We start from the raw sequence: 12,435 nt of genomic DNA on the forward strand, positions 1-12,435 counted from the left end.
CGTGACTCAAAAGAGCTGCGTTGTAAGTTGACAAAGTGGTTAACTGGCCGAAGAGAATATAAGGACTCGTTCCGTAGGCTGGTTGTTTCTGTAGGGTTGGCTTGTGGTGTTTAACGTTAACTGCTAAAAGTTTGGCGTCAATTCACTGAACGTCGGCCATTAGCTAACGTTAGTTAAGATAAGTTAGCTTGATGTTACGACATACGCACTTTCGGGTGTCCCACAGAGTTGGGAGCTCATGAAAACAGCGTGGGGTGTAGCCTATAGCTTAGCGACCTATTTGTTCACCGTGTTTTGCCGTTTAACTTTACAGACGAGTTTGCCTGTTAGTTTTATGTTAGCAACCAGCTTCCGTTATGATGCTACGTTATTTAATGCAGCCGACACGACGGAAGGCTCTTTCAAACGAGGAACTAATGCCAACGGTTTGCCTTTTAAATAATTGACAGTGTGTAACCCGCGGCGTTGAGACATTGTTTACCTCTGTACAGGTAAGACTGTCCTCACGATGGATGTCACAAGGTGTATTGGCTCTACATGTATGCAACTACATTCTGGTATAGTGATGTAGATTAGTGTGTTTGGTGCAGTTGTGTTATGTATATTGGCCAGGCAATCTCAGTCTTTCTTACATGTGTATGTTTTGTTTCTTTTCAGCACATTTATAACAACCTGGAATCTGTCAAAGTCCTTGCAACCTTTTTTAAAGATGAGAAGGAGAGCTGTAAAAAAATTATCAGTGTCCACAATGCTGTGAACCTCATAGATCAAATCCTTGCCCAACATACTGGCTATATGCTTGATAGGTTGTTAAAGTACAACACAGATTTTATGGAACTGATTGCTGTTGACTCAAACATAGATGTGAAGGACTTTGATAGATTCCAGGTCTTTCTGTTAGCTGGAAGGTCCCAGACTGAAACCTGTTGTGGAGAGAAGCATCAAAATCAGGTATATTGTTTGTGTACCACCATTTTCAAAGACAAAAACAGTTGAACTTCATTCATTTATTTTATAACCATGGTGATTAAGATACCCGCCGGTATAAATATGCACATTATTAATTAGTACATATATTTTATAAGCAAGATCTAGAATCGGCCTCACGTGTTGTAAAATGATGCAGATGATTCTAAAACCACATTTTCTTACAATCACACTGTAGATCTTATGAATTTGACAAATTTGAAATGGTAGCATTATGGTTTATGTTAGAGTAAGTTATTGATGTAATTGAGGAAAGAGTAAGATTTTAAAAAATGACTTCGTAAGTGATCGTATGTCCATATCTTCAGTGGTCGTAAGTTTATAAATTGACCTCATTAAGATGAATTGATCTGTTTGTTTCCTGCCTACGCAGTCCACCACTAACACAGATAACCACAGTCAGCCACTCGAGTCTCTTCTTCAGAAGAAAGCCCCTCAGATTCGCAAGGACTATGACACCACAGGAACCCTGTCAGTGCCATCAAGGAAGCTCCTTGTGAAGACTTGCATAGGGGATTTGGTGGAGAGATGTGGTTTGTAAGTATTGCACCTTATCACACTTTCCTAAAAATGTCATGAAAATAAAATGTAAAATATTATATAAAGTACACCGAAGCAACAGAGAGACTACACTAAGCTGCCATGTTATTAGGTATGCACTGCTTAATCTTATTCAGTTTGGTTAAATGTTTAGTTTTCCATTAAACTATTTCAGAGAGAGCAACTAAGTGAATTTCTGAACGTATGAGAAAGAGGCAGTGTCTTGTTTTACAGTTATCCTCATAGTGCTGAGAAGCTGGCTTTAGCGAAAAGCATCATCATTACCTTCCCATCCCTTAGTTCCCAGGTGGCAGGACAAGGAGAAGGATTTGTAAGTAAAACTACAATTTCAATAGTGTGATCTATGGTTTACCTGCCAGATCACAAATGTTCCAGCCATTGTTTCTGCATAAAGAAACTGCATAAAAAGCTCTGTGCCATTTTTCTGACTTAACTCGTCATTTTTTGGCCCCAGGTTGTCCAAAACTAATCTGTCAGGCTTCTTTGAAACACTGATTGGTGGACTCGCATCACTATGGTTTTAGCACCATTAAACTGCCCCCCATTTTGTTTAAGAATATATTTTCAGATTTAACTTAATTACCTAAAAGTAATTGCATATTGAAGCCCCACAAAACATTTTAGTATCTCTTACCCTAACCAGGGTAACAAGTGTTTCTTATATTTTATGGTACATCATATTTTATGTTACAAAACATTTTCTTTCTTCCTTAGGAGCATTACTATGATCCAGTCTCTCACTGTGGATTCCTTGAGACTAAACTGCGCAACCTCCGGCGGAATCTCGAGCAGGGGCAAAGGCGCTACAGGAAGCGAAAACTGACCAATGACAGCAGTGGAGGTGAAAGGCCTGATTTGGAGGAGGATGAGCATCACGGCAGCACAAATGAGTGGGTCACCCTGATCAAAAGGTTGCGGCCTTCAGCTGAGAATATTTCAACTATTAAGTCAGCCATGGAGAAAACGTACAGCCGTCGCAGAGCCTGGATTGCCAAAGACTCCCCTACTGTTGCTGAAATTTTCAATGAGTATCCACGGTTTGTGGATATGCCAAGTCTGGTAGGTGGTCTGTTTTGTTTTGCTTGGCTGCTTAGGCTAACCTCAGACATTATCACCATAAAGTTGTCAGTATGTCTCCAAAATGTTGCGTACATACGTCCAGGAGACACAGAGCAATAATGAGGGCATAAATACAGCATTACCATATCCACCCCAATTAACTAATGTTGAATTTTGTTTTTTATTGTCAGAAGAGACTTGTTACACAACCCTTGTGATACTAACACACCTGCTTCCACCAATGGGTACCAGTCGTTGCAGTCTGAGATCTGCAATAACCCTACCTAGTGGATTTTGTACCAGTATGTATTCAGTAAAACTCAGATTACTTTTACTAAATGAAAGCATTTGTCTAATCTTTGTTGATCATTTTCTAAAAAGTATCTTTCCTGTCTTACAGTCTGGAACATGCATTTCATCCCTTTGCAGTGACCCTGCGGGATCATCCACAACTCACCAACCCCGGCTGATATGCATCGGAGATCTGAAGAGTACAACGAGGCAGCACGTCATTGCTGCAAAGAACGAAAAAAGTGACCATTCCACTGGAAGATGGCCTGACATGTGCTGTGGACAAGCTCTTCAAACTGTACTGGGTGTGTAACCTGTCCTATCCAGCGCAACTCAGCTCTGTCTTCACTTTCTTTGAAGTATGAAGTATGTATGAAGTATGTCTATGACCTTCCATTCTTCACACAAAGAAGAACCAAGGTACTGGAGCTGATTGCACAGCTTAAAGCATTCAAGTAAAACAAAATGTTCCACTGACTATGGATATGGAAATGAGAAAAACAAGCCAAGTGTCATACTGAACTTGAGGTCAAGTGAGAGTGCAGTAAAACAGACAGAACAAATAGAGGAACTGAAAGATCAGCTGAAAAGGAACAATACTGAACATGAGCGGAAAAATGACAAAACGAGGTGGCTCAGCTGAACATTTGTAAACAGAAATTAAAATCCATGGAAGAAATAGCTGAGAGACAGGCAAATGAACACGATAACTGCAAAAAACAAATGAATGCTGATAAGATCAAAATATATAAGTTGACCCAGGAGACAGCAACCTTAAGAAAGAAAAATGAGGTCTTAGTAATTTTACAGACAACAGCAGAATGTAAACTGGCCAAAACACAAGAATATACTAATTCTTTAATAAAGGAATTAGAAAACCGGAAAAAAGAGTCTGAGAAGCAGCGTGACCTCCTACTAGCCATGGAAAGAGAAATGAACAACTACAATGCACTAAAACGTTCAGTAAAACATAGTCAGGAATTAGAGGAAAGGGAAAGAAAGATCAGAAAACAGGAGCTAGTCCAGATGACAAATTCACTTTGTAAATCACAACAGAACTACAGGCTGCAAGAAATCCAGAAGGAAGCTGCCATTACTGAGAGAAAACTCTGTGCTCAAAATTTGTTCAAGGCTCAGGCAAAAATCACTGAGATGGCTGAAACAATTGAACAACTGAACGCTAAACTCCACAGCGAGCATTGTGACTTCAATGCAAAGGACACAGAGTTGGTGAAGATTACGAAGAAATATGATTCTGTAAAGAGGCAGCTACAAGCAGCAAAGTCCAAGCTGGAAGAAACAAAGGAAGCACTGGAGGAGCATTTAGCCTCTGCTGACAAACAGCAGGTCCTGGTAGAGAAGAAGCTGTCCAAACTTGAAGAAGACAATAGGAAACTGGACAAAGAGGTTGGGCACTATAATCACGTGGCCGCAGGAGCTTCCTTAGTATCCTGAGCTGCCACAGCAGCTCCCCAAGCATCCCAAGCCGAAGCAGCAGCAGCAGCCGCCGCCGCAGCTGCTTGATGTCCCTGAGCCGACGCCGCAGCTGCCTGACGTCCCTGAGCTGCGGCAGCTACCTGACGTCCCTGAGCCGCCGCCGCAGCTGCCTGACAGCCGAGTTCCCCGAGCTGCAGCGGCCGTCAGCCGAGTTCCCCGAGCCGCAGCGGCCGCCAGCGGAGTGCCCCGAGCCGCATCAGCCGCCAGCAGAGTGCCCTGACCGGACACCGCCGACGCGGCAGCCAGCCGAGCTCCCTGCGCCGACGCGGCAGCCAGCCGAGTCCCCTGTGCCGCATCGGCAACCAGCAGAGTTCCCAGACCTGCAGCAGTATCCTGAGTATCCTGAACCGCTGCCGCCACTTCCCGAGCAGCCGGAGCATCCCGAGCCGAAGGAACCGCCGCAGCAGCGGCAGCTACCAGGAGTCCCAGAGCCGCCGCCGCAGCGGCAATTACCTGATGTCCCCGAGCCACCGCAGCTGCAGTCACCCGAGGTTCCTGAGCCGCAGCGGCAGCTACTACAAGTCCCAAGGGCGCAACAAAAGTTATGTTAAAATATATCTTTGAAATAAATTTGCTGTACATATTTGATTTTGGCTCCTTCTTAAAAATATTTTTCATATACATTAAATATATTCAAGTCTACTTTTATCTGAAATATTTGCATACAGTACACAGTATTGTCATATTCCTGGCAAGGAAAGGATGTGTTGTCAGGGCATTGAGCTTTTAACTTATGTTCCCAGAGAGTTCAGTCATATTAGGTGGCGGTGGGTATCTGCTTTAGTTTTTGAAAATGAAGATCACCATCGAGGGATAACACAGATTTCTAAATTTCTGAAGATTATTTCATTCTCTTTCAGATTGTGTTTGTGGCCACTTGAACTTCTTGCACATTTATCTAAAATCCTGAGATTTGGGGAAAACCTGGTCTGGTTGTGAGGAATGGTATCCATCCCACTTTGGATAGTGTGGCTCATGTCCTTTAACTCACACATAAAACAAATCTCTAGAACTGCATTCTTTCACCTGTGCAACATTTCCAAAATTAGGAACATCTTGTCTCAAAATGATGCAGAAAAACTAGTCCATGCATTTGTTACCTCAAGGCTAGATTACTGTAACTCATTACTATCTGGATGTCCCAGTATCTCCATAAAAAGCCTCCAATTAATCCAGAATGCTGCAGCCAGAGTCCTGACAGGAACTAGCAAGAGAGATCATATTTCTGCTATATTAGCTTCTCTTCATTGTCTCCCTGTAAAATACTGAATAGAATTTAAAATCCTTCTTCTCACATACAAATCCCTTCATAATCAAGCTCCTTCATACCTTAAAGACCTCATAATACCATATTATCCCAATAGACCACTTCGCTCTCAGAGTGCAGGTCTACTTGTGGTTCCCAGAGTTTCCAGAAGCAGACTGGGAGGCAGAGCCTTTAGTTATCAAGCTCCTCTCCTGTGGAACCAGCTCCCAGTCTGGGTTCAGGAGGCAGCCACTCTCTGTACTTTTAAGGCTGATGTGCAGTTACTGGTCCCACCAACCTGCAGTGTCTATTTGTTGTTTATTGTTGTTGTTCTTTTCTCTCTGCTCTATCCACTCACCCCAACTGGTCAAGGAAGATGGCCGCCCAAACTGAGCCCGGTTCTGCTGGAGGTTTTTTTTTCTTCCGTTAAAGGGAGTTTTTCCTCTCCACTGTCACCAAGTGCTGCTCATAAGGGATTTGTTGGGTTTTTTTGTTTTTTGTAAAGTGCCTTGAGATGATTGTATTGTGATTTGGCGCTATACAAATAAAATTGAATTGAATTGAATTGAATAGAATAGAATAGAATTGAATACATAGCGAGCAGGTCTCCTTTCACAGAGGCAGCCAGGTTGTGCAGCCATGTTTCTACAGTAGCCCAGAACAGACAAACCAAACACTGGCTCTAGACAGGGAAATTTTGTTTTATTTCAATGGTCACTGTACTCTCCCTTGTGCCTGGAAACAGGAAGAATAGTGAAGGGCGATCATAAAAGTTGCATTCTGCAATATTACCACTAGATGCTGCTAAATCATTCACATTTTACACATTGTACCATTAATCACCTTTAATCTATTCACGTGGTTATTTTTATTTATGGTTAGACACCAGAGGGGTGACTCATCTAACCCACTAACTCAACCCATGCCATTCTCCCCTAAAAGTGTCTAGGAATACATATCAACATGTAATGAGTTTCTGTGGCTGTTTTATATTGTAGGTAAAGATCTTGCTTATTAAGATTGTCTCACTGTTCCTAAAATAGGTCTTAAACTCATGTCTGAACCAGAGGACACACAGGCCAGTGGGGTAGGGAGGAGTGATTTCAGACTGGTCACCAGACTCTGCATTTCATTTAACATTCAACATCCATACTGCTGTATCATTCAGCTGCTCTTGAGACATTAAGCTTTGTATTATTCAAATCGGAGACAACAGAACTACTGTACTGAAAACCTGTCCTGCCTGTCAACTCAGTCTCAGATCAGCAGAGCCACAAAGTGAGGAGGGGGAACATGACTTCTTTAATTGAACATCATTGGATTAACATAAAAACAATTAGTTTATGACTAAAGTGTGATGTCTTTCAACCAAACAGCAACAACCCAGTCTGAATAAATAGCTAGTCTAAAGACAGCGGGGTGTTAATGAATGAACTGGAAATGAATTCATCCAAAACATGGTACCTGCGGTTTTGTAATTTCAACAACACAATCAGCAAATATTAGCAGAATTACAGATAGTTCAGACATCTATCTTTATTTATAGAACAAAGATCAGTCACAAATAATCGACATTTTGATATGTTTGTGTGTGTGTATGTTTATATATATATATATATAAATCAGAGGTGTGAAACTATATACATGCTTTGGTGATTAACATAGGGGAGTTTTTCTTGTCTTTCTTTCTATTTAAGTATCATTTTTTTTAAATTGGGGAAGTTTCAGAGCTGACTAGGTCCCCGTGATGCCATCAGCAACTGCAATCTGTTAAATTTGTGCTTAATAAACATCTGAAATGCCCTTTCTGTTTGTAAACTAGGGGGAACCACACAAAGTGAGCTACGTCACTAGTGTGATTGTGGTGTTTTATCTGCCTATGTATTGTGAACATGGTTTAGATTCACTTTGGCTTCTTCTGTTCATATTAGATGAAATGTGTAATTACAAACCTGTGTTTGTTTGGTGTTGCAGGTCCAATCAGGGGTGTTAAAAAATGGCTCAAGGCTGCCTCAAGTGTTTAAAGTACACCATGTGTGTTGCCAACTTCCTTTGTTTTGTACGTATGTTTCCATCATCCAGTATCACAGTCAGATGGCACATGGTAGCACCTATTTTAGTCAAACAGGTTTTCCACTTGTCCAGTGCTATGATGAACTATTTGAGCTCAGCTAATTTCTGAGAATATCCATACATTACAATACCTGAACACTTTTTGCATTTGTTGAGTGTTTGGAAACTAGTTAGGGCAGTCTCAGAAAAACCTAAATGACCTAAAATAGCTGAATATAACAGATTAAAAGCCCAGATTTTAAATGGTTGTGTTAAAAAATTTAATCGTGATTGAAGCTACCAGGAAGAAGTCAGTGGTCTGTAATAATATTATTGGCTGTGCTCTGTCAAAAATAGAAGTACTCATCATTTCAGTGGTCATCATATTATTGTATATATGTTATTTTATTGAATTGTTTTTATGAGGCATTCATTGGAATGTAATGTAAATATGTTTTGTTAAGTATCTACAGCTGTAAAAAGTAAAATATTTCAGGCAGAAATCTGTTGGTGCTCAGTGTAACTGTTGATACGATATATCTGTGAAGCTGTACTCAGGTAACTGAGGTGTAGGGAGTGTGTAACATGAACCTGGCTGTGCTGTGCATTTGTTGCTGTCAGCTGTGTGGTGTGGCAGTGCTGGGCTTTGGCGTATACATAATGGTGAACTTTGAAATGGCAGCACTCACCCCTACATTGGCCACCTTCAAAGTGGCCAACGCACTGCTGATCAGCGGCATCATCATCACCTGCGTGTCCTTCCTGGGATTCGTGGGGGCTCTGAAGGAAAACCGCTGTCTCCTTTTGACGGTAGGACACACATACACAAATTTTCTTAAGTTAAGCTGTCCAAGGCTGCATCTATTTCAGGTAACAGGGATCTGCTGGAGCCTATCCCAGCTCTCTGTGGGTGAAAGGCAGGGGTCCACCCTGGACAGGTCCCCAGTCCATCACAGGGCCACATAGAGACCAACAACCTCACACACTCACACTCACTCCTATGGGCAATTTAGAGTCACCAATCAACCTGACATACATGTTTTTGGACTGTGGGAGGAAACCAGAGTACCTGGAGAAAACCCACACAAGCACAGGGAGAACATGCAAACTCCACACAGAAAGGCCCCTGATGGGTTTCAAACCAGGAACCTTCCTGCTGTGAGGCAACAGTTTACAAGATTTTTTGAGTTGACATAGCTCCAGAATACAATGTACTATAAACTGTGGTGGGGAAAAACTGCTGTGTGACTTATACAGACTTCCATATGCAGATTGTATATGAGTCAGGACACCACTGACCTTGATCTATGGAAAGTTGCCCTGTTTACAACAGCTGACAGTAGGTTCTGTGGATTATTGAGAGGTGATTGAATGAATAGTCAAGCAGATTTTCTTATGTAATCTTTCACTGTGGTCACCACAAATGAAGATCTGTTCCTATTATTTGAACTAGAAAACATGTGTCTGAAAACTGGGACCAATAGAACCAAATACTCAAATAGTACGTGTAGGGCTAGATACTGCTAAAAAAAAACCTTCTTTTACGAAAACCTGCATTTGTCACAGTGTTTTAAAAAAAACTTTGTCAAGACCTGTGTCACCATGAAGTAATAGTGAAAGAAACATTTCACACATGCTTCGCAGCATGCTGCTGCCCTATAGATCCAGGAGCTCTAAAGTGCAAAAACACACCATTTCACAAAACACAACAACATTTCACAAAGGACAACAGCAAAGGCGAAATCATGACTGTGTAGCGTTTAGGTCACGTTTGAGTTTACGTCATGTAGAGGATGTGCTGGAGAAACAAGATCTGCTGCTGGCATCTTGGTGTCAGATAGCAGAGGAACCTTCAGAGCTGTTTTAGTGATATACAGGGGGCGTAGTGGTTGTAATGTCGTGGCTGATCAAATTCAATTTGTTGAAGTGAGGAAGAAATATATGTCTTAAGTGGAACAGCAGGAAAATGTAGTTGGATATGTTAAGATGTGTAATCAGTCGTGAACTGTGCTCCTAATGACCACTGAATTTTCCTCTGGTCCCACCATGAGGTTGATATTCCTGTGGTTTTGAGTGACATGACTACAGTTATTGGATTCCTTAGCATAATCAAAGAATCTCCACTCATGTGAAATCTCTGTGTACAGTTCTTCCTGCTGCTGTTCCTACTGATGCTGGTGGAGCTGACTGCAGCATGTTTGCTGCTCATGTATGAGGCAAAGGTAGGATCACATCAGTCACCATTCACAACCGTGTTTTCTGCTGAGACACTAAACCCAGTATGTGATCTCACCTTACAATATAGATTTCTGAGCTGGTGCAGACAGATCTGAAAAAGGGATTGGATCAAGTCAAGCAAAAGCCTGGAAATTCATCAGATGTGATGTGGGATCTGGTTCAGCAGCGGGTAAGAGGTCCAGTTCCTGGATGACTGTGGATGTGGCTTGGCAAAATACTGGGCGTGATCTCAGTCCATTTTCTATTCTATTTTTCCTTCAGCTTGATTGCTGCGGAGTCGAGAATGTGACAGACTGGGGAGAAAAAGTGCCGGAATCTTGTTGCAAGAACAACTGTACCACCAACCGTGTGTACAGAAACAAGGTGGACACAGTGTAACCCTCGGAACATCTCAATGCACACCTTATTTTGATGTACTGTAGAAGTCAGGAGCATGGTCTTACTATTGCATTGGACTGTTGGTAGCAGTTCATCTGAAATGTGTGTTCTTTAATTGCAGGGCTGTTTACCGGTGATGAAGAACATATTTGAGGAACATTTCCTTATCACTGGGATTTCCGTCATTGTCCTCTGCATTATCGAGGTAAACCACCAGGCTGCTAATAAAGCATTTCTCCATTCCAAATGAATGCTAATGCTGCTCTGAGTCTGCTGCATGTGTGAACATGCACATTTTTGCTATTGAGGTGTCCAAAATCCCTCATTCACCAATTCACTACTCACTAGCCCTTACACAAAGACGTTTATTCAAGTGTGGCAATAGTACTTTAAAATAAAATAGCATAGTATACTTTCAGGTTACAGACAAGTATACAGAAACATCTTAATGTACTTGTCCTATACTTGTATTAGTTGTAAATATCTGTCATTCTGAGATTGACATATACTTACGGTAAGTATAATTAGTATTCCTCACAAATATAAGTATTTGTTTTGTAGTGTCAAGTGGAATAGCTTGGAGAAAACGGTACATTGGTGGAACTGAACCTTTAGCAGCATAAGGAAACACTGGATTTGTTTATGACTGATGTTTGACCTCTACTATTGAGTTCACACTGAGCAGTTACGTTCCTCTTGTGTGTTTTTGTAACAGTGTACGCGTTTCTTAATTCATCCTGTGTAACTAGTGTAACTACACAAATGACTCATGTCATTTATGGTCCTTTTAATGAAGACACAGTTCTTAAAACTGCAGAATTGTACTACAACATAGTTACAGTATAAAATACAAATTAAAGGTAAATTAGTTGTGTACTCACAGTTTACTAGTCTTATAAGTTAAAAAAGTACACTTAACGTATACTTTTATAAACTACCAAGGGGGTGAGTGTTACATGACTAGCAAACAGTACATATAGAAGTTTTGTTGCTTTGTACTTTCATAAAAACAAAAGTGGTCTGGAATTGTATAACTATGACCTGGTACATTCAATACACAGTAGAGTTGCAGTACAAAATTAAACTGTACTGCAACTGCACAATGTTCTTGTGTTTCAAATACATGGGCCAGATGTGGCACCGCGTAGTTTTAACTTGGCATTGTGGGAGTGTGGAATTTTGTTCCACTGTGGGGAATTTTGACCCAAGTGACCCAAATGTGCATAAGCTTCCTGTGATGTTGCCAAGTATCCACAAAAACAAAGAACAATTTAACACAGCTTTTCCAGCTTTGCTCACTTTCAGTTTCAGTAAATAATATTTCAGTATATTTCTATAATCAAAATCTTTTCCTCAAGAAACTGTTGTGTTGCTCTTGAAACAACCGTTAATGTCTGAAAAACCTGGCACTTTTGGAATGTTTTAAAATTTAAAATATGATCTATAAGGAACAAGACCTATTAGAATATTTCCATGTTGAATCAAATGTCTTATTTGACTTTTTTCTTGTTTGTTGACAGGTTTGGGGAATGTGTTTCGCCATGACACTCTACTGCCACATTAGTAGATCTGGACTGGGCTACAAGTTATAGACCCATGTGTCTTACATGAATGAATGTTGACAAATCGGATGATAAATGATGCTTCCTTTCTTCTGCCAGGCCCTGTGGCTACCATACTTCAACATTACAACTGATATCACTGCTTCCTCCATGAGAGTTCACACTGACGGTCTGTCATGGGAGAAGGCGAATAAAACAGCTCACGTAATGAATTGACTATGTTTGACATTTATTTTAACACTGACAATGAAATTACAACGAGACCATTTGCAAACGTACAAACAGTCGAACACCAAGACTAACACGGCAAAACATAAGACATTACCTAAACGAACTAACGTGCAAACAATATTCACACACACGAGTACGCTCTGACTAACAGATCTGAACCTCACTACTGAGTTTGTAACAAGACAAGTGATCAAAAGGTTTTACGAAATGGTGAACTGTCCACGTGAAATCCCAGTTCACGCCTGAGTAAGGCTTTTCCGGTCCTTATAAACCGGACGAAGTGATTGGCTGACGCGTCTCAGCTGGTGCACACCATACGTCATCAGCCAACAT

At 41.1% G+C, this 12,435-nt stretch overlaps 2 protein-coding genes across 3 annotated transcripts; both read left to right on the top strand.

Moving 5' to 3' along the window:
- Window positions 1–657: 657 nt before the first annotated feature.
- On the top strand, window positions 658–2,727 carry LOC113132759 (uncharacterized; the record flags this gene model as incomplete). The annotated part of the gene is made up of 5 exons (XM_026311093.1): window positions 658–951; window positions 1,361–1,524; window positions 1,762–1,858; window positions 2,263–2,602; window positions 2,711–2,727. Coding segments are annotated over 5 exons (912 nt in total), but the record flags the coding sequence as incomplete, so codon positions are not given.
- Window positions 2,728–7,469: 4,742 nt separating this feature from the next.
- LOC113133564 (leukocyte surface antigen CD53-like) lies at window positions 7,470–12,023 on the top strand. Of its 2 annotated transcripts, XM_026312455.2 has the most exons (7): window positions 7,470–7,700; window positions 8,315–8,503; window positions 9,841–9,915; window positions 9,999–10,100; window positions 10,193–10,294; window positions 10,431–10,514; window positions 11,830–12,023. In XM_026312455.2, exons 1-7 carry the CDS (start codon window positions 7,638–7,640, stop codon window positions 11,899–11,901), a joined length of 687 nt encoding a protein of 228 aa, XP_026168240.1. In that variant the 5' UTR covers window positions 7,470–7,637; the 3' UTR covers window positions 11,902–12,023. The 2 variants fall into 2 exon arrangements, with proteins under 2 accessions (XP_026168240.1, XP_026168239.1); XM_026312454.2 differs by lacking the exon at window positions 11,830–12,023 and having other exon boundaries at window positions 7,472–7,700; window positions 10,425–10,668.
- The last annotated feature ends 412 nt before the right edge of the window (window positions 12,024–12,435 follow it).

This window comes from Mastacembelus armatus, chromosome 6 (assembly GCF_900324485.2).
Source record: "Mastacembelus armatus chromosome 6, fMasArm1.2, whole genome shotgun sequence".
Lineage (NCBI taxonomy): Eukaryota > Metazoa > Chordata > Actinopteri > Synbranchiformes > Mastacembelidae > Mastacembelus > Mastacembelus armatus.